Below are 25726 nucleotides of genomic sequence, written 5' to 3'. Positions count from 1 at the left end.
GAAAGGCCCTTTATAAAATACTCAAATATAATACTCATAGCCTCAGATGAATTCAATGTTAATATCTGCTCCATCTGTCTGACACATTGGTCAATAGTTTCTTTATCAATCAATCTAGGACACGCAGGTCCATGTTAATGTTAAAAAAAACAAAATAAAAAAAAAACTAGTATAAAGTAAACATAATAGTACTGTAAGTGAAACCTTTAACTACTTGACATGCACTTTTGCCATGATTCTCCATACATACATACTTAATAACATGTATTAATAACATTTATAACAGGAGTTGCATTACAGGGTTTCAGTCCTGAAGAGGAATCCATCATTACCATAATGTAAGTGTTGTGTACAATGAGAGGAATTAAAGCTCAGCACACCGTCTGTGCGCCCCCTAGCCGTTATAATGCCTCGTAGAAGATTCTGCGGCTCGGCTGAAATCGTCAATAACACCAAATGGGATGTTATTAAACATTTAGACGATTCACTTTCTTCTTACCCTGGGGAGCCAGACACTTTTTAATAAGTAAAATAATTTTAAACTGCGCCGTGCAGTTAGCGTAGCCCGGGCCCACCTTCCACAAAGCGATGCAACATGATAAAAGTGATTTGAACTGCAGCAAAAGAAAGAACAACTGTCTGCTTGCTCTATAAATAATAAATGAATATAACCGCTGGTCCATTCTTCCAAAGGACCATATAACCATGTATTATTTAAGTGGTTCGGAGTGTTAGGTCCTATAAATGACCTATGTAGGTCAAAACATAAAACAAAAGTTACATTTTATATGTTGAGTGTCTTTTGTGTTTTTTGTCTTATGTCACTAGTTTTGATCAATGTATTCCGGCAATAAAGGACAATAAAGCCTTATATAGAAGATGTAGATGCACTTTCGGTCCAGCAGGTGGCAGTGGAACGCCGCCTTCCCGTTTTACCGGGCAGGTTGCGTTACCTTTCACACACCAACACCCTGCGTAGGTTATCGCTCAATATTGCGACGCGGACACTACAAGTGAGCGAGTGAGCGAGAGAGAGAGAAAGAGAAAGAGAAGAGCAAATGTATTTTGGTGTCCCAGTGCTACCAATGAAACAAATGAACGACTCGTGTCACTGTGACAGTCTCGTTTCCAATAAGTGAAGAGGGCGTGCCACCTGTGACGAAAAGATGTCGCGAAGAAACTACCGCGATCATATTCAAGTAAGAGTCCGGCCACTCCGTTTATAGGGTGCAAAGTCCACTTTTTTTTTTTTTTTTTTACTATTCTCAGTGAGTTTCGTAACCATTTGGCTTTTCCCGATCTTCTATAAAGGAATCCACACCTGATATAGGTAAGTCAAACTCTACATTGTGTGTTATTCGTAAGTTATATACATTATGTTGCATTATAGGCCTACCTGATGCGCTATAGGAAAGTATAGATGAACGTGGATAGAGTCCCCGGCATATGACAGACAGGGAGCAGACCACCACTGCCGATCTTGTACGTCGTATACATTTAAGAAGAGTCCGTGTCTTATACATCCTATTTATTGTACAACGTATATAAACTGTAGGCCTATATTTAATAGACGATATTCCAAAATGATAGTGAATATATAAGTCTATCGCTCTACGATATTCTGTATCACTTATGATGATCTGAAATTGTGAGAAAAGTGTACTGAAATACTGACAATACTTGTAGCTGCTGCTGGTGCTTTCGTGTGAGATATGCGCTGGTGTTCTGACGTGGATCATATTTGCCTACTAATCATATCCCGTGGTGTTTGTTTATGACGTGCCAGCGATGAGAATTAGGCAGCGGAGAGCTGAACATACATTGGACGGTGCGACGCATGATATGTAGCAAAATGACTCATACTGAAGCACCAAAAGCCACCAAGTCATCCATCAACGCGTAATGCTGTCTTACTACGAAGGTGTTTAACGCGACGATTGGTTCGCCGGGTCCCCATGAGGGTGGCTCGTCGTGGCTTTCGGGTTGTGTGCTGCTTCTCTCATCAGATACCACAAGTCATTTGATTGACATACTTCAGACATTTGGTTAAAAAAAAAAATATTAAAACATTTTCCAAAAAAAGTAGGCTTTTTTATTATTATTATTTTTTTTTTACCATGAATAGAATCACGTCAGTTTTAACAACCAACGTTTTTTATATTATGAGTTGTTGAAAGAGAGTCCAGTGTTACAGACGTGTCCTTGTTTTCAGTTAATGCACTGACCACATAATAAAGTGCTTGTTGATATTCAAAGAGGAACACTGGTGTCACAAGTTGTTTACTTTTTGTTTATCAGGAAGGGTTTCACAATAGCAGCAAATCACTCTATTGAAGCACATTTCAATGGCTTCGATTGTCATAGATCCATGACTGACTGTCACACATACAAACACACTCATACACACACACATGCACGCACATGGATGCATGCACACATGTACACATATGCATACACATGCACATGCACAAAGACATACACTGGACAAGCACACACATTCATTCACAGATCATTAGGAGTGGTGAGGAGGATGTATATTCACACAGAAGGATTAGAAGGTTTGATCCGGAACAGGACAAGACAGGCCTATACGTTGACTTGTGCAGGAAGAACACACTGATTAACCCCAAAAAGACAGCGAGAGAGACTGGTTGACTGACTTCTGAGACTACCACTTCATGGTGCTGTCATGGTGGATCTCCATTCTCTCCCCCTGCAGTCCAAGTTCCTAGAATCATTATTAAGAAGAAAAATCCCATTCTGGGGAGGAATGCCAGGAGATTTGTGAGCTGGCAGATTAAAGCGGGGTGAGGTCAGAACATTATCAGTGCTTTTCCTGTCGTTTTAATTTCCCTCTCTGCTGCTGCTGCTACTGATGCTCTTGTTGTTGCTTGAGGGGGTCCCTGTTCTTCTGGAGGTTATGAGCTATACGATTAGCCGCTGAAGTCCTGTGTTGCTAGACACGACCCCAATCTCTGGTGTGGCAGGCCTACACACAACCCCAATGCTGCTGCACCGGGACGGAGCATGGTGTGGCCATTTATTCATCATTTGCTCATTCTCACTTCACTCCTTCCCTCTTTTACTTTGCTTCTCTCTCTGTCTCTCTCTCTCCTTGTCTCTCTCTCTCTCTCTCTGTCTCTCTCTCTCTCTCTCTCTCTCTGTCTCTCTCTCTCTGTCTCTCTCTCTACTTGTCTCTCTCTGTCTCTCTCCTTGTATCTGTCTCTCTCCTTGTCTCTCTCTCTCTCTCTCTCTCTCTCTCTCTCTCTCTCTCTCTCTCTCTCTCTAGTGACTAGTCCTAGCTTTCTCATCAACAGTTAGTAGAGTATGGAACGGTTGGTTAGGTCCCTGGCAGGACTTGAGGACCACCGGTGTCTCGGCGGCTGACTGATTGTGGTGGTCTCCACCCTGACAGCCTGTCTTGAGTCATTGCGGAGCGATCCATGGCGATGAATTCATCACTTAAGAAAGCGATGCCCCTTATCTCTCTCCCCCATGCAGGCCTCCCTTCTCCTCCCTGGATGAGGGGAAGGGCTCTCTTGCTTCGTGTCAGACCCAGAGATGGCACCTGTCACAGCCATTGAATCCACGGGACTTATCGAGAGATGACGACTTCTTTAGAAGGCTGCGGTGCCAGGACAATGAAGTTACACTGGGTTCAAGTTCATCTCCCATTTCACATTGTCTTTGCTATTACTATTAAAGCCTTTTTCGCTTTCATCCAAAGTTACCTACAGACAATTGTGAACAGATCCCTGTCAATCAAGGGCAGGGGGGGGGGGTAGGACCTGGTGGTTCGGGAGGCTCTGAAGTGTTCGTCGACAGTCAAACACATCTCAGCACCACTGGAGCCGTCCTCTCCTCTTTCTTGTCGGAGCACATTGTCAGCGCGCTGCAATAGCAGGAGGATGTGGCTCAGGAGATGGATGCGCTCTTGGAAGAACCCCTCGTTATCCACTTGCGCGAGTGTCACCGTGTGACAGAAGAGAGACAATAACAGAGCGAGGCGTAACCGCAGGTGCCCCGTAACGATGGGGGGAAACATGGGGGGATTCTTTTGGAAGCCCTGTATCCATGGCAGCCGTTGATATTCTCATTTCAGAATCCCTCTCGCTTTCTCGCTTTCTCTCTAACTCTATCTCGATCGCTCTTGCTCTCTCTCTCCATCTTTCTGTATGTCTGCATCTGTCTTTGTCTCTCTCACGCTCTTTCTCTCTCGCTATCTCTCAATCTATCTATCTATCTCTCTATATTTCTATCTCTTTCTCTTTCACTTAATCTTGCTCTCTCTCTCGCTCTTTCTCTCTCTTACTCTCCGTCTTTGCCTTTCTCTGCCTTTCTATCTCTCTTACTCTTAATCTTGCTTGGTTTCTTTCTCCTCCTTTTCCTCTCTCTCTAACAATCTATTTATCTATCACTTTTCATCTATCTTCTTTCTCTTAATGTTCTCTCTCCATCACTCTATCTATATATCTATCTCTCTCTCTTTCTCCTAATCTTGCTCTCTTCTTCTATCTCTTTCTCTCTCTCTCTCTCTCTCTCTCTCTCTCTCTCTCCCTCCCTTTCTCTCTCTGTCTCTCTCTCTCTCTCTCTCTCTCTCTCTCTCCCCCTCTCTTTCTCTGTCTCTGTCGCACTGCTATTTCTGAGGGTCCTGGTTGTAGTCTTTTTCTCCTGAGGCTAGCGGTTGCCATGGTGCCGAGCATCCGATGGGACAGCTGTGTTTTGCTGTAAAGAGTGCATCCACTCATCCATACACTAATTGTTTCGATCTTCTTGCGCATTTTTGTGCATTTGTGTGTGTGCGTGCGTATGTATTTGTGTGAGTGTGGGTGTGCGCCTGTATAAAGAAGGTTTTCTGGATTTCCTTCAGGCCAAGTGAAAGGCGTCTTCATATCCGTCTTCATAATGGCTATTCAATTAGATACTGTACTGTAGTACTGTAGTACTGTACACATCTAGAGCGTGTGCGTGTGTCGTGATGGTAGGCAACAATGAGACAAATAAAATTTAAAAAAAGCTACATTAATAAAGAAAGAAAGAAAAATGAGAGGGATGGGACCATTTCACTGGAGACAAGGTCACAATAAATGTTTTTGTCTGACTCCAAAGTATTGTTGTGTGTGTGTGTGCGTGTGTGTGCATGGGATGGTGACCGCCACACCACTATCGCTCTCTATCTCTTTTTCTTTCTCTCTTGCTCTTTCTCTCTCTTTATATCTCTCTCTCTCTCTCTCTCTCGCTCTCTCTCTCTCTCACTCTCTTTGTATCAAATTTTCTTATTCTCACTCATACAATTTTCCACTTTTTCTTCTTTCTGAATGAGTGTCCTCGTGCCCTCTCCCTCTCTGAAGAGACGGTGCCTCTCTCTCTCTCTCTCTAACTCTTGACTGGCCTGTAATATTATTCAAATTGATGTTATTCATATATGCATTATATACTGTATAATATTTACTGCAGAGGAGTCCCCATTCTCTAGTATCGCTTCTCTTATATTGTTGCGGGTTATCAAATTCCAACCAATGTCACTCTATATTTATATCATTCAGTCATTTTGATTTTTCTCATGACACATTGGATTTGTAGATACATATCACGTAGGAGCAGTATGCATCTTGCAGTAGGAGACCCAACAGGTACACTGTGTAGATCGGGGATTGAACCCAGTAGCTTTCCGCTGGTAGACAAACCTGCCACATCACCCTTACCCTTGCGTACGTCACTTTCCCATTTGTTTTTGTGTATATTAATGTGTTGCTTGTGGTATTCATTCACACAAAGCTCAACTCTCCTCATTTCACTAAAGATGTGCTTGTTCAGGCCGTTATGCGGTTGCTTCATCAGAGAAGGTTGTAGCTGTTGGGGTGCGATTAGAAAGTGTTTTGCTTCCAGAGAGAGCCTGACTCCTATCTCTGAGAAGTAGGTACGCTGCCCATATTTAATTCACAACCTACAGTTCAGGTCTCTTTCTGTCTCTTTCATCATCCTGGTGAGGAAATACTTTGACGTTGGCTCATCTCTGGCTCTTGATCTCTGGGCCCTCGAATGGACGGGAGACTTCCCAACCCCCTGTAGAGTTTATCTTACCCCCCCTGGTTTGACAAATACTTCTGCTATCTTTTTGATATATTACATGTTGGACTGAATGATTGTATTTGTTTAACCTTGTGTGCAATATGCATGCATTGTCCATCACAGATGTCTAATGCTCTTATCTCCTGTGTGTGTGTGTGTGTGTGTGTGTGTGTGTGTGTCCTTTCCACAGACATCAACAAAATCAAGTCTTCTACCCCCGTATCTAAGCCCTTCCATTCCTCAAAACGCTCAACAAGACCAGCGTGTCCCTGCTGTGTGTGTGTGTGTGTGTGTGTCTGGAGGTCTATGTGTTTTCACATGTCCTAAAGAGTGGTTGATTCCATCTGTGTGTGTGTGTGTGTGTGTGTGTGCGCGTGAGTGCGTTTGCGAATATGCTGTATTGAATACCAGTGCAAGACAGCATCACCTCTGAGAGAGAGAGAGAGAGAGAGAGAGAGAGAGAGAGAGAGAGAGAGAGAGAGAGAGAGAGAGAGAGAGAGGGAGGTGAGCATGAGAAACATGGGACGGTCCACATCGCTCATGCGGGGCCCCGCTCGGTCCTTCACATGCGCGTGGCCGTTGCCGTGGTCACCCACGCTATGGCTCCTGCTGCTCTCCTACTGGGCGGGCGCGGCGACGGGCCAACCCTTCAGGACCCCCCTGGAGGGGGACATCACCCCACGCCTCACCATCACCACCAGCGGTGAGTCGGAAACGCATTCTGCTGCTCTTCACCACCACTACGATTAGAAAGGTTAGATTGTAGATTCATTGCGTAGTAAAACAAAATATAAACAAGCTTTACTCACAATAGTTCAAGTATAACTTATAGTTAAAGCATTAGATGAAGAACGAATAACTGTCACTGCTAGTACTGCTACGGGTACTAGCGCTTATTTTATTATGAAGTACTTTTATCCAAAGGCACTCACAGTGAATTCAGACCTATGTTGATAACCGGGGCTAGGGCATCTTGTCATGCTGTCCACATTAGAGAATCAAACCCAGTAACTTTTGACTGGACCTAGCAAGGGGACTATTTATACCCTTGTGCTATCCGTCTACAAACTGTGTGTGTGTGTGTGTGTGTGTTATTTGAACTGTTTGGGTTTGTTTGAGGAATGCCCTCATGTAAACACGTCAGTGTTTTGTGTCTTAAGGTGGGAGAGAACTTTCATTTGCTTTTCAAAATGCTGTTTACAAAGGAGAAGCTAAACTATGACAAATATCATGTTTCTCTGTGTACGGCATTAGCAATGTGTGTGTATTTATGTATGCATGTGTGTGTGTGTGTGTGTGTGTGTGTGTGTATGCGTGTGTTTGAATGTTTGCCTTGTGCGACTTTAGCGCCAATCTACCAATCCCGTTCCCTCCACGCTGCCTCCCCTGTCCCCTGCGAATGAAACGCAAATGAAACGCACTCTTCCTCTTGGGCTCTTCAGAGATCCATTTAATTTTTGCTGTTATCTGCCCATTTTTCTATTACTTCCCCCTACCGTGCTTCCCTCTTCACAGCCTCCACAATCGACATTTAAACTACCCTAAATCTCCATTCTCCTCCTCTCTGGTTGCCTATTACGCCTTCGTTCTCGTCTCTGTCTGTCTCTCGCTGCTACCTTCTACCCTCTCCCTCTCTCTCCCTCTCTCTCTCTCTCTCTCTCTCTCACCTCTCTCTGCACCTGAGACTACTTCCAGAACATTGATTTCACTCACCCTTGCTCATTATTTTATTTTAGCTCAATGTTTCATTCCTGTTTTTGTCAATGGCTCCCCCGGTGTCCTTAACAGAGCTGTAGATAAGATTTAACAGCTATTATTTGAGTGTGCTTTGTTACAAATGGTCTGGCCATGCCTCAGCTATTTGTAAGTGAAATGCTCTGCAAGAATAACTGTTTCTATTTTTTTGTTTTTTTAATCTTTTGTTTCCTTTTTAACTCTTCTCCCGGTCAGGAGCAATAAACATGCAAATATGAAACTTTGTATCTTTCTAATCTCGCGGTTTCTTAGGACCCTGGAGGACAGCCTCCAAACCTGCGTGGAGGTAGTTTAGATGTACAGTCACGCACACACATCCACCGGCATGCACACAAATGTGCGCACATACATGCACACACACGGACACTAAGCCATGTCCTCTGACTTTCTTGGTAATGTTCAGTGTCTTCCTCAAGACCGCAATCACCAAAATCAGGTGATAACAATTTGGTTTTAGGCCTTTGTATGACATAATACATCTTGTGCATTTAATTTACTGCAGCAATTTACTGCACACACACATACACATATTCAGAAAGTGTTGCTTCAATAGTGATATTTTATTTACACAGTGTGTGTGTGTGTGTGTGTGTGTGTGTGTGTGTGTGTGCGTGCGTGCGTGTATGTGTATGTGTGTGTGTGTACATTGTGATCAGCCAGGAGACGTTTACATGCATGCTCTCGCCTTACTGCCATGTCCCACAAGGTTCCCAGGCGTTCCTTTTTATGTGCAGTCGTTAATCCCAATGTATATGCATGGGGGGGGTGTTCTTGAATGTATGTCTATGTTAGCTCCAGTCCAGTGTCTCTGAGTGAACTGGTGGCTGGGTGGGTGGCTGGGGTACGTGGGTGTCCACACACACTCCTTGATCACAGCAGGCTGCTTTAGAGATGTTTTCTGAGTAAATGAAGTCTCTGTTTTTTTTGTCCTTCCCTTGGGTTTGGTTATCTGCCTCTCTCTCAGAGCACGTCTCCTTCCACTTTAAGGACTCTCGACTACACTGTAATACTCGAACCGACTGAAAGTTACATCCTCCTCCGAGGGAAGTTAATCATCACCCAGACCCCCATTAAACCCTGCCAGTCTAGTCCTTCTAACCCTCCATATACACACACACACACGTTTGGCTGGAACATTAGCTGGAACATTATTCACATCGATATCATGCGTTTGTCTTTCCCCCCAGGCGTCAACCATCATCTGATATTTCTACCCAGTTTCACTCCATATGTTGTCATTCAGCTTTAATAATGTCCTGTCACAAGGGAGCAGGTGGGGGTCAGGCATACTGTTCTAGGACGCCAAGGACTAAAAACATTGAGGGATCGAACCCAGTTCCTTTTGACTAGTAGTCAAACACTGCCTTACTTTAAGCACCCTGCTGCTTCCCTTTCATGTTTGTGATGTAAGTGTTTGCGTGTGGGATTAGTTCCCGTGACGCTCATCTCTCACTAAAGATATCTTTCCTCTGCTCTCTCCGCTCCGAAGTTCTTGCTGGATCAGACACGTTTTTTTCATCCTTTGCTGTTTCAAACGCTTGTCTCCACTTTGATAAGTCACCCTGTAAAACAACCGTCTAAACGTGATATCCTCACAAAAGTTAATCATAATCCAGACTTCCAGTATCCGTGGTAAACGCCGGTAATTCCACCCTCCCTCCACCTCCTCCACCACCACCACCACCACTCCACTACCTGTCACCTGAGGGGGGGGTTAGGACTTATGGCGTGAGTCAGCGTTGCGTGGCAGCAGCTGTCCAGCAGGTATTGTGGAAATGTCTTTCTGATGGGATTACAAACCGAGGTCACAAACAACACGAAACAGCAGCCTTCGTCTGGAGGTCAGGACTCCTGAGTCACCCCTTTCAACATGAGTTGATTTAAGGTCAGGCCCTTCCCAGGCGCCCACGGACCGACAATTAGCGTCCGGGAGGGAAATCACATCAATGTTAGCCAAAGAGGTAATTTTAGACTTTTCTTTAGCTTCCCGCTTCAACGAATAGCAACAAGATAAGCCAAGGAGATACCTGATCGCCTGCATTAGCAGCTAATGCTATATAAATGAGCGCAGCGGAAGGGTATTTCACAGGAGGAGATTAGCGCCTTTAATGACCGTGTATTTAATAGCTCATTGCTCTTCGCAGAGATTTATTCCTGGGGTGAAAAAGTTAACTTGATGTGTTTTTAACTCTGAGGCGTGCTGCAGTGTGTGGACAGTGCCCATTAAATGTGTTCTTTTTTTAATTGCAGTTTTATGAATTCCTAGCTAAGCCATCTACTTCATTCACTTGCATTCATATAACAATGAAGTACAATAGCTTCAAAAGTAGATTCCTAAACATCTGCATTCCTAAACACCTCAGTATTGGTTGTAGGGCTTGTATTTCCGTTTGTCAGTTATTTGTGTGGGTGTGTTTGAGTGCACAATGTGTGCGTGCATGTGATTAATTACATACTGTTGTTTTATGGCTACCCTGAGGTTGTTTTTAAATCAGGCTTGCTGCATTGTATGCTGAGACGTTGTTTAACCAACAGGGATGCAGGATTGCACAGCTGAGCTCAAAGTGGTTTTCTCTAGGTCTGTGTATGTGTGTGTGTGTGTGTGTGTGTGTGTGTGTGTGTGTGTGTGTGTGTGTGTGCGTGCGTAAGTGTGTGTGTGTGTGTGTGTGTGTGTGTGTGTGTGTGTGTGTGTGTGTGTGTGTGTGCGTGCGTGCGTGTGTGTGTGTGTGTGTGTGTGTGTGTGTGTGTGTGTGTCTGTGAGGAGTGCTTGTGCAAGTGAAACCCTCGTTAATTTCTCGATCTGTCAAACATCGGAATCCAAATACAACCCGGTCACATAGACAGAGCCTTGCAGCACATTATAACGGAAAATTTGTGGTTGAAATCCACACACAGTCAACACTACAACCTCTCTCTCCGTAGGAAAACACCCCAAAGAAAACTCTTCTATCCTCTCTCTCTCTCTTCATTGTTATTTTATCATTCAGTTATTCTGATCTTCAAGGAAATAAGCCAAAGTGTAGCGCTACAGCTAACAAGCTCTTCTTCCTCACACACACACGTAGCATAACTTCAGATGGACCAGGATGCCTATGTATCAATATCAATAAATGAAGAGCTGATTCCCTGATGGTGTTGGGGCTAGGGTGTTCCTGACTCCCAGATGCAAGGTGCTTGGTTTCATCTCCAATGGACGCAATCTGACCTGAAGTCATTCTTGAGCACATTGGCTAACCCTCTTCCTGCTCCTTAATGACTTGTATCTGAGTTCACTCTTAGTCCCTTCGGATAAATGCGTCTGCTAAATGACTCAGAACTGTAGGACTGTAGATCACCACATATGGCATCCGGCACCCTTTCCCTCCAGTGGTATGCTCAGGGTGGGATTGGTGAAAGAAACAGAGGGGGTAATGTTTTGAAACGTTGTTATTCATTGAAATATATATCACAGGTTTGAGAACTTGAACTTCTTCACTACATTTCCAGGAATATTATAGACTGTTTTTCTTATTTAACTCATCAGGTTGCGTAGTGCGAGATTTTACTCTAATAGCCTGTCTTGAACTCCCCTCATGCAGACACATCGGGGACGCGATCATGCACAACCAAACTAAACAGTCAAGAATTAAATCCCCCTTCACACTCCATGGAAAGTGCCACCCAGCCAGGCGTGCCAAAACACTTAATTATGAACTTTCAATGGAAAATAATCTTAAAATGGTATTTTATATTGTCTATTGGTGCAGTAGCATTGTTCACTTTGAGGGGGGGGGATAAAATCGGTCCCCTACCGGGGATAAAAAATAACTCAGAGGCAGGGATATAAAGACCAGGAAGGGGGAGGTCCCACACATCCCCTGCTAAGTGGCCGCCTGGGGCCTGGGTGTGCCTCATCGCCCCTCATCCTCATCCTCTGGTGCCCTCTCCCCCTCCTCCTCTCCAGGCCTGGAGGGCTGCCGGAGGTTCCGGGCCCCCTCGGTGGTGGACTACGGCCCCCTGCTGCTGGAGGCCGACGGCGGGCGTCTCTACGTCGGGGCCCGCGGCGCCGCCTTCTCCCTGGACGCCGCCGACATCTCGGCCAACACCACGCTCGGAGTGAGTGACCGCCGTGGGCACACGCGCGTGCGTGTGTGTGTGTGTGTGTGTGTGTGTGTGTGTGTGTGTGTGTGTGTGTGGATGTGTGTGTGTGTGTGTGTGTGTTTGTGAGTCTCGATGCACCGTTCATTAAGCGTCACTCGTTGAATGGCGCGTGTACAGCCACATTAACTCCCCTTAGAATGTTAATTAAGCTAATTTTATGAGACCAAACTATTTGACACTTTACTTACTTAATATTTCTCACATTTTGCCAATGATAAGTACATTGTACGATCCGCCATTTTGGCTGTGCTGAATGCGTTGTTCTATTGTATCATTAGACCAAAGCCCTGCATAGGCGGACATATACCGTTCCTCGAGGAATAATAAATATATTACAATTCAAGGCTGTCTCTTTAAGTAACCATAGCAACTGGTGGTGGAGGTTCGGTCGAATCCGCTGCACTGCGTGCACCTGTCACTGTGCCTGTGATAACCTGACACAAACCTGCTCGGAAACCTGTTACTAATGAGAGGACAGGGGTGCTGTATAGCTCCCAGGTACCAGCCCCGTGCGTGGGTGTTTGTGTGTGTGTGTGTGTGTGTGTGTGTGTGTGTGTGTGTGTGTGTGTGTGTGTGTGTGTGTGTGTGTGTGTGTGTGTGTTTGTGTGTGAGCACGTGTTTGTGCATGTGCGTGTGTTTGTGTCTGTCTGTCTGTGTGTGTGTGTGTGTGTGTGTGTGTGTGTGTGTGTGTGTGTGTGTGTGTATGTGTGTGTGTGAGTTAAATACACACACTCACACACACACACATGCCGCCTGGCTGTCTCTGTAAATAAGAGTGTGTGCTTAGTCAACTGTCAGTATTATATAAGAGTTTGGGGGGGAAAAAGACAGGTTCAGCACAAAATGTTGGTGCGCTAATGCTGACATGATAAATGTTTCAGGTGCTTCTGTTGCTGTTGTTTTAAATGGGGATAAGTCATTGTAACAGAATCTTCTCTCTTTGTGTTCGTGTGTGTGTGTGTGTGTGTGTGTGTGTGTGTGTGTGTGTGTGTGTGTTTGTGTGTGTGCGTGCGCGTGTGCATGTTGTCCATTATTAGATTCAGTGGGAGACATCCCAGGAGAAAAAGCAGCAGTGTCTGGCCAAAGGGAGAGACAATAAGGTGGAAACACGCTCCCATCTTCTATCCTCTCTGTTTCTGCTTGAGAATGTCCTTATCCTCTGCATTGATATGCACCCACTGAACAGCAATTACATTCCTGTCCTGTGTGTCTCTCCCTTCAGACCGAGTGTTTTAATCACATCCGCTTCCTCCAGAGGTTTAATTCCACTCATCTGTACATGTGTGGAACCTACGCCTTCAGCCCCCTCTGCGTCTACGTCGTAAGACCCCTTCAAATCCCTCACCCCTTCAAATCCCTCACGCACCCACCCACCCGAGTCACAGTTGAAGTCTATCAGCTAATAATGAAACTGAAATAGCCTGTGAATAAAAGATGAGTTGCATGAGACCAACTTTCCTTATCTCTTAGAGATAAGAACATTGACGGTCACGTGATGTTGATGGTGCACGTATCCATGGCCACTGTTCAGATCTAGTCGCTGTCAGGCCTTGAGCAGGAACCAAACCTAAATGCAGAGATGAACAAACTCAAAAGCAGGTGCATCAGAAGTTTGACCTCGAACCAGCAGAAATACAGAACTGAAGCAGGCGGAAACAAAGCAAGGGAACAAATCAGCAGGACATTAAGGAAGCCACAAACAAAGGTGGAAATAGGGAACTTAAAGTGAGGATGGACATTGAACAAGGCTCTAAAGTTGTAAAAACAACCATGACTTGTCACAGAGGGGTAAGTCATAACAAGTACATCTCACTAAACTCAGGCTTGGCTAGGCTCAGGATTAAGGGCGTGTTCTGAATCCCCACCCCAGATAGCCGACTCTTTACAACGTTTTTTTTTTTTATCTAAGGCAAAAGTTTGTTCAAATTTGCTCTGATGAAAACTGACCCACGGCTCTGTCCTCACGCTAGGAGGAGGAGCCCTTTGTGATGTCCTCCCAGCCCGAGGAGGGCAAGGAGAAGTGTCCTTACGGCCCGACCACGGGCTACACCGGCCTCATCGTAGGTAAGGCCCCCGCTCCCGTCCAGCTCTCTGTGGAGCGTGGCGTTAACACTGCCGCGGTTAGGGGTTCAAGTCCCCACTAGGCCGCTCTGTATGAACGTCAGCGCGTCGCTCGGCCTATAGCTCAATCAACAGAGCTGACGACAACACTGCCAGGGTTACTGGGTTCGAGTCCCGCTAGGGGACGCCCCTAGCCAACAGCCAATACCCATTGAGCGAGACGCCTCCCCTCTGCTGGCACAATAATAACCTGTATGCATCCCTTTAGATAACAGCATCTGCAAAATGACAATAGTAGCTAGACCTGCCACTGGTAGTGGATGAGGTGTGATATTCCCCCCCCACACACACACACCCACACACACAAAAAAGCGTTTCCGGGTGACTTGAAAGGAGTACGATTATCACCCCGTGCAGGGCCTCCCCTCCTCTCCTCCTCAGGCCATTGATGACGTGTGTGTGAATGTGTGCGTCCCTCCAGAGCGGCGGATGTACTCGGCCTCCCGCTACGAGTTCCGCAGCTTCCCGGACCTGCGGCTCAACGGACCCCCCCTCACGCTGAAGACGGAGGACGCCCCGATCCGCTGGCTCAATGGTGGGGGAGCGGGATTAGAGAGTTGAAGCTAGTGTCGGGATGCACCCGTGTGCTGGCCAAAATGTGTAATATTGGTAGTTGGGCGGAAATGATGGATGGTTACACTTTTTGGGGGGAAAATATGAATCAATCAAACGGCCATTACTCGTGACATAGAACATAAACACTATTATCGGTGTCACTCTAGTCTTCTTATTAATATCAGTATCAGCCTAGAAAGGTGTCTGGGTTCAAAAACCTGTACATCCCTGGTGAAAGATTTTCCCAACGTCTAACGAGAGCTCCATTATATCCTGGTGAGCCTACTTCAACCAATACTTGGGCATTGTACTGGGACACTGAAGTGTAACAAGGAGTCGCACCACAGGGATAGCTGCAAACCGAGTGCCGCTAGACACTTGGTGCCAGATGATGTGGCTTGGCATTGTCGCCGTGGCACTGACATCACCTGGCACCACTCCAGCCAATCAGAGAGAGCACCGGAGCCACAGTGCTGCGATCATAGTATCCACACCCCAGATGGTGGCACTTTGACATTCAGCCCGAGGTTAATCTACTTAACGGGCAGTCGGCTCGCTGTTCGAGGCCGGCGTCGTCGTGTGAAGTGTCCGTTCAACTTTTCTCTATGCAACGTTTCCTTTCCCGTCCAGACGCGGACTTCGTGGGTTCGGCGTTCGTCAGGGAGAGCGTGGACAGCTTCGAGGGCGACGACGATAAGATCTACTTCTTCTTCACGGAGGCGAGTGAGGAGCAGACCGGAGGCATCGCTCACGGCAGGGTGGCCCGTGTGGCCCGCATCTGCAAGGTGAGGCCGGGGGCGAGGAGAGAGAGAGAGAGAGAGAGAGAGAGAGAGAGAGAGAGAGAGAGAGAGAGAGAGAGAGACAGAGACAGAGAGACACACACACACACACACACACACACACAGCGACTGGGGGCGGTGCAAGGTGAGGTCAGGGTGAGGTGAGAGAACATCAGAGTGAGGGTGGGAGTGAGAGAGAGAGCGAGAGAGAGGAAGAGATGGGATGGGGTGATACAGAAAGAGAAATGACTAGACCAATAAAAAGACAGCGAGAAAGAGTGAGCGGGGGGGGGGGGGGGGGTGGGGGGGAAACATAACAGAAATAAAGCAATGGGACAGAGACGGCGAAAGAGAGATGGGAGAGAGGCCGACCAACCCGGTGAGATAGATGGTAGAGAGACACAGTGAGAGAGGTTCGAGAGAGGGGGAGCTATGTTTGTAGTGGTGAATAGAAGCAGAGGAAGTGCGTAAACAGACGCAGTGCGAGGGAAATGTGGGCAGCAGGTCCTTGAGGGGAGCGGTGGAAATGAATGCGTCAGGAGATGCAAAAGAAGCGGAGGTGGAGAAGACAGAAATACGTTATTGGCCTATGCTACTAGCACAAAGCAAGCCTTCTCCACCTGTGTCTTCAGTTTACATTAGTAGTATGTGCTGGTAGTTGGTGGTTTTGGTGCTGGTTTGCGCCGGTAGTGTACACTAGTGAACACACACTATCATAAAAGTGTAAAGGCTTGAAACGCATAAAGGAAAGTAAGACGTAATGGTTTCACGATCGTTGTGTAAGGTGGAAATAACCGGTTACCCTCCGAGCCTTTTCGGAACGGCTCTGACCTCGGCGGCCAGAGCGAGGACAGATTCTCTTCAGCCTTCAAACAGCAAACTGCAAACTGCATGGCTGCCGAAAATCTGAAGGACAACAGAGGACTTTTTGTTTTGGCTCAAGCTTCCAGAGAGGGTAGGCTACGTCGGGACTGCGCTGAGTTCACCTGGTTTTACCCTGTCGCCTCATCTGAGCCTGGCCAGAGCTCCTGCTGTTGACGGGGGCTGGTAACACAACTCCTAAAGAGGTGTACAAACAGACTGTTGCTGATGGACTGCTCCTAAATTAGACTCAGGTCTTCTAGAACATTTGTCACTGGTTACTTAATGAGTCATGGCTTTTAGTCACGCTTTTATTGTGAAAGAATGAAAACAATGCCCCCCCCCCCATGTGTGTGTGTGTGTCTGTGTGTGTGCGTGTGTGTGTGTCGGACAGAGACAAAGAGAGGTGGGAGAGGAAGGTAAAGGAGGAGGAGTGGCACATAGAGGAGGAGAGGTGAAAGGTGGAGGAAAGGAGAGAGAATGAAAGAGGTGGTGGGAGGAGGTGGAGGAGGGGAGATGGGGAGGAATCAAGGCGGAGAGGTGGAGTGCGTGTGTGTGTTCATGTTTTTGTGTGCGTGTGTATATCTGCATGCATGTGTGCACGGGTCTGTGTGTATGTGTGTGTGTGTGTGTGTTTGTGTGCCCCGCAGCCCCCTGAAGTTGAAATCCATACTCTTTTCCATACTCTTTTCCATATTCCATACGTAGGTGCTGTATGATTGAGTCAAATATATACGAATGCTACCATGGCCACACACACAAACACTTTTTTTCTCATACTCACATGCATGCACGCACGCACAGACATTCACGCACACACACACACACGCACGCACGCACGCACACACACACATGCACAAATGCACGCACACACACACACACGCACAAACGCACAAACGCACGCACACACACACACACACACACACACAAGCACACAAACACACACAACGGAAGCCCAAAGACACAGCGCTAAACCTTACCTTGGCTGCAGTAGACTTCCTGAACCTGCTAATGACTGCTTTTCTTTACCATCTGTTGCATTGTGTCTGAAGAAGTTGATCCCCTGTCATACAACCTTGAGGCTGTGGCTCAGATCGTATTCCTCTGTGGTTCTCTCTGCACACTTAACCCTGTCTCTCTCTCCCTCTCTCCCCCTCTTATCTCCCCCTCTCATCTCCCTCTCTCATCTTCCTCCCTCTCTCCTTCCACACAACTCCTACCATCCTTCCTCCCTTCCTTTACCTCCTCCTCCTCCTCTTCCTTTCCTTCTCTCCCATCCTTGGATTCCCCCTCACCCCTCCTCCTCCTCCCACCACCTCGTTCTCTCTACTTTCCTCTACACCTCTCCTCCTCCATGCACTACTCCTACTCCTCCCCCACCTCTGTTTTTCTCTCTCTCTGTCCTTTATATCCTCCACCTCCAACTTCCCCTTTACTCCTGCTCTCTCTCTCTCTCTCTTTCCCTCTCATTCCCTCTTTCTCTCTCACTCTTTCTCTCTCTCCCTCTTTCTCTCCCTCTCTGTTTCTGTCTCCCTGCTCTCTCTCTCGCTCTCTCCCCTCTCTCTCTCTCCCCCCCTCTCTCTCTCTCTCTCTCTCCCCCCCTTCTCTCTCTCTCCTCTCTCTCTCTCTCTCTCTCCATCTCTCTTTCTCTCTCTCCCCCCCCCCCTCTCTCTCTCTCTCTCTCTCTCTCCATCTCTCTTTCACTCTCTCTCTCCCCCCCCCCTCTCTCTCTCTCTCTCTCTCTCTCTCCTCTCTCACTCTCTCTCTCTCTCTCTCTCTCTCTCTCTCTCTCAGGGGGACAAAGGGGGTCTCCTGACGCTGCAGAAGCGGTGGACCACCTTCCTGAAGGCGCGGCTGGTGTGCTCGCAGCCCGAGTACGACTTCCACTTCAACGCGCTGCGCAGCGTCTTCGTGCTGCGCGGCGCCACGCCCAGGGACACCGTCTTCTACGGCATCTTCGGCCTGGACTGGTGAGCTCCGTCCCCCGCCTGCTCCCGGTCCAGAAAGACCCCGGCCACTGGTGCACACACACTAGCGTTCAAAAGTATGGGGTCACCTAGACCATTTCATGATTTCCATGAAAACAGTTTTCAGCTGTGCTAACATAATTGCACAAGGGTTTTCTAATCATCACTTAGCCTTTTAACATGATTAATTAAACAACGAACCATTAGAACACAGGAGTGATGGTGGCTGGAAATGGGCCTCTGTACACCTTTGCAGATAGAAAATCAGCCGTTTACGGCTAGGATAGTGCTTTACCACATGAACAATGTGTAACGGCTGGATGAGCAGCAGGGGGATAAAGGACTCAAAAGCGCGACTCAGGAGGTAAAAGTCTGTGTAGAGAGAATGGTCTTTACTGGCGGATAGTTCTGTACACATGAAACAAGGAGATCAGGCAAACAGTCTGGCAGGGAGAACGCAAAGGCTTAGTCGGGAGTCAACAGGGAATCAGGAAACTGGGAATATCGCTAGGAAAATGCTGGGCCGCTTGATACAGATAACAAAGTGGAATTGGCACCAAGGAAACACGCTGACTGAATCCACTAGGAGGGGCATGTTGATGAGAGAAAGGGGAAACATACGGACAGGGGGGCGTCTGTATTTTCTGATTCATTTAATGTTTTCTTCATTGAAAAAAAACAGTGCTTTCTTTAAAAAAAACAAGGACATTTCTAAGTGACCCCAAACTTTTGAACTAGAGCATATACACCCCGGGAGGGCAATCTGTGTCGTAGCGACCCCGGGTTGGGTTCCAGTCCCCGCGGTTCCCCTATGCTACACGTCGTTCCCTCTCTCTTTCAGCCTTCTTTCCTCCTCTGCCTCCTCCTCATCCTCACACTTGCTTTCGTCCTCTGCTTAGTTTCCCTTTCCCCACCCCCGCCTGATATTTATCGTTCCTCTTTTAGCATTTCAGCATACGCTCCTGTTTGTCTTGGCCGCTCATCAAGGCACAAACGTGCAGCAATACACTGAAATGAAGGAGGAGGAGATCTCCTGAGGACAGGGGTGGTCAATGAGGAAGGCAGGGCTGGGATCCACGGATCGATGGCGCGACCGCCGCTCAGTCGCCGAGGCGGGAGGAAACATGAAAGGCTGAGTGGGCCTCTTGTTGTTGTGTGGGAATCAAGAAGGACGGCTACAGGGTTTCAGGGCTGGCAAATTGCAGAGAAAATCTAGTTTGTAAGGTACGATCGAGATGGACGAAACGCAGCTGAAATAACTTTATTTAAACTCTTTTTTGGGTGGTTTTGGATGTATGCATACTTGGAATAGTCTATTCCATCTTAGACTGTTGGCTGTTTTGGCTATTTTATCTCCTAAGCCATGCAGTGGGTTTATGTGTTATAATAAAATTCAAATCAAATATTTGCAAAAAGTATGACAGCCAGACAACCAGAACCCAAAATAAATGTCAGTCTCCCAAGTCCCTGAGAAGAAAATGAAGAATAAGTGTTAGAAAATTCCATTGTGAAGCTCATGGCTTTATTCTCCTGAAACCTGTCAGTTTTTGAGGGAGAGTGCGTAGCGAACACATTATGATATATCAGGAGGGAGGTTCTCCAGTGTGTGTTTTAAGTCGTAATGCTCCCTCAAGGGGGCGGGGGGGTGCCTACCTTCCCAGTTTCCTGCCTCTCCTCCTCTCCTCCTCTCCTCCTCTCCACTTCTCTCCACAGTTTGTCATCCTCTGTTCTCTAGCTCATCCACCTCCTCCTCCTCCTCCTCTGCCCGCTCCTCTCCCGGGGCAAATATATATGTTCTGATTAGCCTTCTATATCTGTCTCTCTGTCCCTGTCTCTCTATCTCTGGCTCTCTCTCTCTCTCTCTCTCTCTTTCTCTTTCTCACTCTCTCTGTCTCTGTCTCTCTCTCTGTCTCTCTGTCTATGTCACTCTCTGTCTCTAGCTGTCTCTCTCTCTCTGTCTCTCTGTCTATGTCACTCTCTGTCTCTCTCTGTCTCTCTATCTGTCTCTCTCTCTGTCTCTATCTGTCTCTCTCACTTTCTTACCTGTTTTCGGTTACACCTTTTTTCAGAGTAGCTAAACCATTGATCCACTGTACTGTACTACTGTCATCGCTATGGCAACGCAAGCCATATTTACCGCAGTGTTTTTCTTAATGATCTGTTTTTTTCACTTTGTTTGTGTGCGTGTCATGTGTGTGTGTGTGTGTGTGTGTGTGTGTGTGGGTGTGTCACGCTCTCTCTCACCAACTCTCTTTCTATATTTCTCTCTTTCACTCTCTGTTTGTATGTTTCTCTCTCGCTCTCCATCTCTCCCCCTGTCTCTGTGTGTTGGTATGTCTCTCTCTCGCTATGTCACTCTCTGTCTCTATCTGTCTCTCTATCTCCCTCTCTCTCTCTCTCTCTCTCTCTCTCTCTCTCTGTGTGTCGGTATATCTCTCTCTCTGGATGCGTGTGCGTGTGTTTGCAGGAGGAATGTGAAGGCCTCTGCAGTGTGTCGGTTCTCGCTGTCTGATGTGCAGCAAGCCTTCCAGGGCCCCTACATGGAGAGCCAGAACTCAGGCTCCAAGTGGACCGAGTACACTGGGAAGGTCCCTCAGCCTAGACCTGGAACCGTGAGGCTCACACACACACACTCACACACAGACACACACACACACACACACACACACACATATATACTCAAACAGTATATAGACATTCACACAAAGTAGGACATACTTAACAGATACACATAACACATACACATGCATGCTCAAGCTCACACACATAAACAGCTTTTTCCGAAAAGCTAAAATCTACCTTTAAATCTTCTCCCGACACCCCCAGCCCTCAGAGCTTACAAAACACAAACACAGAGCGAGAGAGAGAGAGAGAGAGAGAGAGAGAGAGAGAGCGATGGAGGAGGCCCGATAAGGAGGATGAGTAACAGCTTTGTGGAAACAGTGCTTGAAAAAAAACATCACAACCGGCTTATGTCAATGAATTCCATCTCCATGGCAATTAATTCTCCAACTGTAGCTCAGCAACAAGGGCTTAACGGACAACATGGTCGTTAGCCGCAGTGGACATGATATGCTGTCGTGGCGGTTCAACACTTCCCAGGGCTTCAACCAAATGTCCATTTTTTTGTAGCTTTAGTGTTTCTAGCCGGGAAACCCAGAGACAGAGCCAAACCCCTGTTTTTAATGTCAGAGTGTGAAAGCTTCTTACGGAATTGGATTCAAGAGCAACTAAGTCTCTCTTATTATGAAGGTAGGGATAGGGAGACAGAGAAAGAGAGGGGGAGAGAGAGAGAGAGAGAGAGAGAGAGAGTGCTAAGCCTTTCATGTCAGCACACTGGGTGAGAAACTTTTTATCTTTCTATCAACTGCAGAGTCTCGGAAAAATAAAATAAAATCCAATTTCTCCTTTGCTTCCATTTTCTCTTATATTCCAATTCTCACACTGCAGGATATTCTCTCCACCTAACAACGATGGATTCTAGCAATTACGACTGTTGTCTGCCTCCCTTTTCTCCCGTTCACACAAGCATATCTCTCTGTTTTCCTCTTCTTCTCCTTTTCCTTCTCCTTCTTCTTCTTCTTCTTCTTCTTCTTCTTCTTCTTCTTCTTCTTCTCCTCCCCTCTTCCAGTGTATGACAGACGAACTGAGGGCCAGGGACATTCCCCTGTCCACCTCCCTGCCCGACGACGTGCTGGACTTTGTCAGGAGACACCCTCTGATGGCCAAACAGGTGCAGCCCCTGGACAGACACCCCCTGGTGTACGGGAGGACCACGGACTACACCCAGATGGCTGTGGACGCCGTCCCGGCCCTGGACGGGCAGACCTACCACGTGTTATTCATGGGGACAGGTGTGTGTGTCTGTGTGTGTGTGTGTGTATTTCGGTGTGTGTTTGTGTGTGTGTGGGGGGATGTTCTTGTACCCGTGTAGGGGTCTGAGGGTGTGTTATGGGTGTGTGGGGGGTGCTTTCATGTGCAGGCTTTTGTGCATGCGTCACTGTGGGTGTGTGCGCTTTTGTTTCTGACTTTGTGCTCTTCTGTGTGTGTGTGGGTGTGCACTTTTGTGTGCTCACTGTGTGTGTTTGTTTGCGTGTGTGTGTGTGTAGTGTGTGCACGCTTTATTTCACGTGCTACTCTTTGTGCGTGTATGTACTCGTGTGTCCTATAACATGATCTCCATATCAATCACGGGAGACTACTATTGTGCATGTCACCGGATGCCCCACCCCCCCTACCCCCCCCCCCCCCCCCCCCCCACCCCCCCTCCAATTGAACAAGTAGCAGCATGACCTCACAGAGCGCGGGTGGGGCAGAGCCCAGGTGAGCTGACCCGCTGTGTGTGTGTGTGTGTGTGTGTGTGTGTGTGTGTGTGTGTGTGTGTGTGTGTGTGTTTCCCCCCCCCTCAGACGACGGCCGGCTGCACCGGGCGGTGAACGTGGACGACCAGCTCCACATCATCGAGGAGCTGCAGCTGTTTGAGGCTCCGCAGCCCGTCAGCAGCCTGCTCATCTCACCCGCACAGGTGGGTTAGCCCCTGAGCCCTCTCCCCCGCCCCCCCACCAGCAGACACCCCAGGTACACAGGTACGGGGGGGGGGGGTTGTTTTGAGTCCTGTGGTGTGGCAGGCGGTCGCACAGACTCACACAGTGTATTTGCATCGGAAGGTGTAGTGTAGTCAGCGGCTTTGTTGTTGTTCAAAGAGCAGACGGCGCGTCCTGGGACAGGCTGTCCTCCTCACCTGCACGTGCGCCCGCTCTCGTGCACACACACACACACACGCACACACACACACACACACACACACACACACACACATGTAGACACACACGTGTGCATAGACAAACAGACCCACACACACTCACCTACACACACACACACACACACACACACATGTGTAGACACACACGTGTGCATAGACAAACAGACCCACACACACACACACACCCCCCCGCCCTCTTTAACACTATCATCTCCCCTCCTCCTCCTCCTCCTCTACCAGATGAGTGTGTATGTGGGCTCTCCGTCGGGTGTGGTGCAGCTGCCCCTCTCCACCTGCCACCGCTACGCCTCCTGCTACGACTGTGTGTTCGCCCGGGACCCTTACTGTGGCTGGGACTCCTCCCAGTGTGTCCCCATACTGTCACACACTGACAGGTCAGACTGAGATGGAGCTGTCTCTGTGTGTGTGTGTGTGTGTGTGTGTGTGTGTGTGTGTATGCGTGTGCATGTGTGTGTGTGTAAGAGATTTAATCATCTTATATGTATTATTTGCCTTTTTGCGCACGTGTGTGTGTGTGTGTGTGTGTTTTGCAAGAGGGAGACGGGAGAAAGGATCAGCTGATCCATGTGTATTACCCCTCTGTGTGCGTTTGCGTTTAGCGTGAGCGTGTGTGTATTTGGTTTTGACGTCCCCGGAGAAATCTAAACAGGGCCCCACCCGAGAGCCTGACAGCCCGGTTACATCATCCGGTGGCTTCCGACAGCACACATACCTCCATACTGTGTACCTCCTTTAAATGTGCTGATTCACCCCGAGAAAATGTGCCGTGCGACTGGGAAACCAGTTGGGAGTAGAGTAGAACAGTTTGTGATCCTTTCTGTCAAAGCCTTAAATATATACAAGCGGGATTTGTTTGTTGTGTGTCAAAAGGATTTCTGTTGTCTTCTCAGGTCGGCGTTAATTCAGGACATCCAGCAGGGCAACAGAGGATGTGAGAACAGCTCCAGAGAAGGTACCAAGACAATAATCTCCCCGGCTCTCTTTATCAAAGGCAAGGAAGAAAGAGAGTTTCGAAATATTCAGCGACATAAATATCTTCCAGGAGAACTGTACAGCAGCTTTCAGAAATATGTCTTTGACAGTTTCTTTAATTCAATGCTTTAGTATCTCTCTCTAGAGATATCGGATATTCGAGGCATGCAAACTTCTTTCAGATAATTCTCGATTTTTTATTCACGATGAAATAAATACAGCTTTCTGTTCTTTCTGTTCACACTCTTTTCTGCTGGAAGATGATTTAGGATTAACTGAAATACAGAACTGAGCACACAGCGTGAATCAGACTTCTCAGCGTCAGTCCTTGTTCTCATTCACCCTATTTAATCTTCTGATGTCGAGTCACACACACACACACACACACACGCACACGCACACACGCGCACGCACGCACGCACGCGCGTGCGCTCACACACACATCAAACGCACGTCACCGTTTCCATCCTCTTCATCGTTTGTTCTTGGACTGACTTGGGACGCTTTCAGATCTGCCGTTGCCGCGGCGACGCGCGGTCACCGCCGGCGACGACGTGCTGCTGCAGTGCGAGCTGACCTCCAACCTGGCCACGCCCCTGTGGACGCGGGACGGCGCCCGGCTCAGCGGCTACGGCCTGGACTCGGGGATCCGCACCGGCACCGACGGCCTGCTCATCATCAAGGCGCAGCCCGACCAGCGCGGCCTCTACACATGCCACAGCCGGGAGAACGGGGTCGTGGTCGCCATGGTTTCCTACAACGTCACCGTGCGCCCGGACGCCACGCCCGCGCCACCGCCCCGGCCACCGCCGCCGCCGCCGCCACGGCCGAACCTCCGCGCTCTGTTACCGACGGACGTCGTCGACGAAGAAGCAGCGCCGGTGGAGGAGGGCGAAGCGGCGGTCTCCGAGGAGAACCACGTCCCCCGCGCCTCGGACCCGGGGGTGCTGGGCGCAGGGCCGCTGCCCGCCGGCCCCGCCCCTCTCCTCCCGCACTCGGAGCTGCTCTCGCCGCGCAACATGAAGGCCATGTACCTGTCACTGATCACCATCCTGGGGGGCCTGTGTGTGGTGCTCAGCGTGGTGCTGCTCTACGTGGGCTTCTGCCTGCGCACGGGCAGCCGGGGCCACTACTCGCTGCGGGCCGCCGCCTCCGTGTACGGCTACGGCAAGAAGAAGGGCAGCAAGGGCGGTGGCCGGCAGCACCACCGCAACTCCTCCTCCTCCCAGCTGGAGCTGAAGACCGTCTCCAGCCACTGCAACGGGAACGGCGGCGTGCACAGCGTGCACGGCATGCATGGCGGCGGCGCGGTCAGGAAGACGCACGAGGTCTTCGACGGCCACGAGGCGGGCCTGCTGCAGATCGTCCCCGGCGAGGGCCACTCGCTGGCCGGCCACGTGGGGGGCCGAGGGGGCCGCCCGCCGCCCGCTCCTCCGCTGCCCTCGCCGTCTTCGTCGTTGACGTCGCAGCAGCAGCAGGCGCCGCCGTCGCCCGGGCGGGAGTTCAGCAGCGCGCTGTCGGCCACGCTGCCCAGCGTGCTGCGGAGGATGAACGGGAACAGTTACGTGCTGCTGCGCCAGAGCGACGCCGAGACGCCGGTCGCCAACGGCTACGCCTTCAACGACGAGCTCAGCAAGATGCTGGAGAAGAGGAAACACACGCAGCTGCTGCAGCCGCGGCCCGACGAGAGCTCGGTGTAGCGGACGGTGTAGCCCCCCCCC

General features: G+C 48.6%; 1 protein-coding gene across 3 annotated transcripts; it reads left to right on the top strand.

The window, feature by feature from the left end:
• The first annotated feature begins 1008 nt into the window (after positions 1-1008).
• On the top strand, positions 1009-25725 carry LOC311350859 (semaphorin-4G-like). Of its 3 annotated transcripts, XM_084470950.1 has the most exons (16): positions 1009-1199; positions 1312-1330; positions 6263-6775; positions 11771-11922; positions 13005-13067; positions 13190-13288; positions 13938-14031; positions 14510-14623; positions 15274-15428; positions 18078-18253; positions 20718-20862; positions 21882-22104; positions 22660-22775; positions 23253-23407; positions 23924-23985; positions 24516-25725. In XM_084470950.1, the coding sequence occupies exons 3-16, from the start codon at positions 6583-6585 to the stop codon at positions 25703-25705; spliced, it is 2937 nt and encodes a 978-aa protein (XP_084327076.1). In that variant the 5' UTR covers positions 1009-1199; positions 1312-1330; positions 6263-6582; the 3' UTR covers positions 25706-25725. The 3 variants fall into 3 exon arrangements, with proteins under 3 accessions (XP_084327076.1, XP_084327077.1, XP_084327075.1); XM_084470951.1 differs by lacking the exon at positions 1312-1330; XM_084470949.1 differs by having other exon boundaries at positions 1009-1330.
• The last annotated feature ends 1 nt before the right edge of the window (position 25726 follows it).

This window comes from Micromesistius poutassou (assembly GCF_964030765.1).
Source record: "Micromesistius poutassou genome assembly, chromosome: 7".
NCBI classification, from domain to species: Eukaryota; Metazoa; Chordata; class Actinopteri; order Gadiformes; family Gadidae; genus Micromesistius; species Micromesistius poutassou.
This window is presented reverse-complemented; position numbering and strand designations above follow the sequence as displayed.

What these genes read in the sequence shown, in the direction of transcription:
- LOC311350859 (XM_084470951.1), top strand. Translation starts at nt 6,583, where the DNA reads ATGAGAAACATGGGACGGTCCACATCGCTCATGCGGGGCCCCGCTCGG. An exon ending in GTGTGGCCCGCATCTGCAAG is followed by an intron (nt 15,429 to 18,077) that starts GTGAGGCCGGGG and finishes TCTCTCTCTCAG; the next exon opens with GGGGACAAAGGGGGTCTCCT. An exon ending in TGCTCATCTCACCCGCACAG is followed by an intron (nt 22,776 to 23,252) that starts GTGGGTTAGCCC and finishes CTCCTCTACCAG; the next exon opens with ATGAGTGTGTATGTGGGCTC.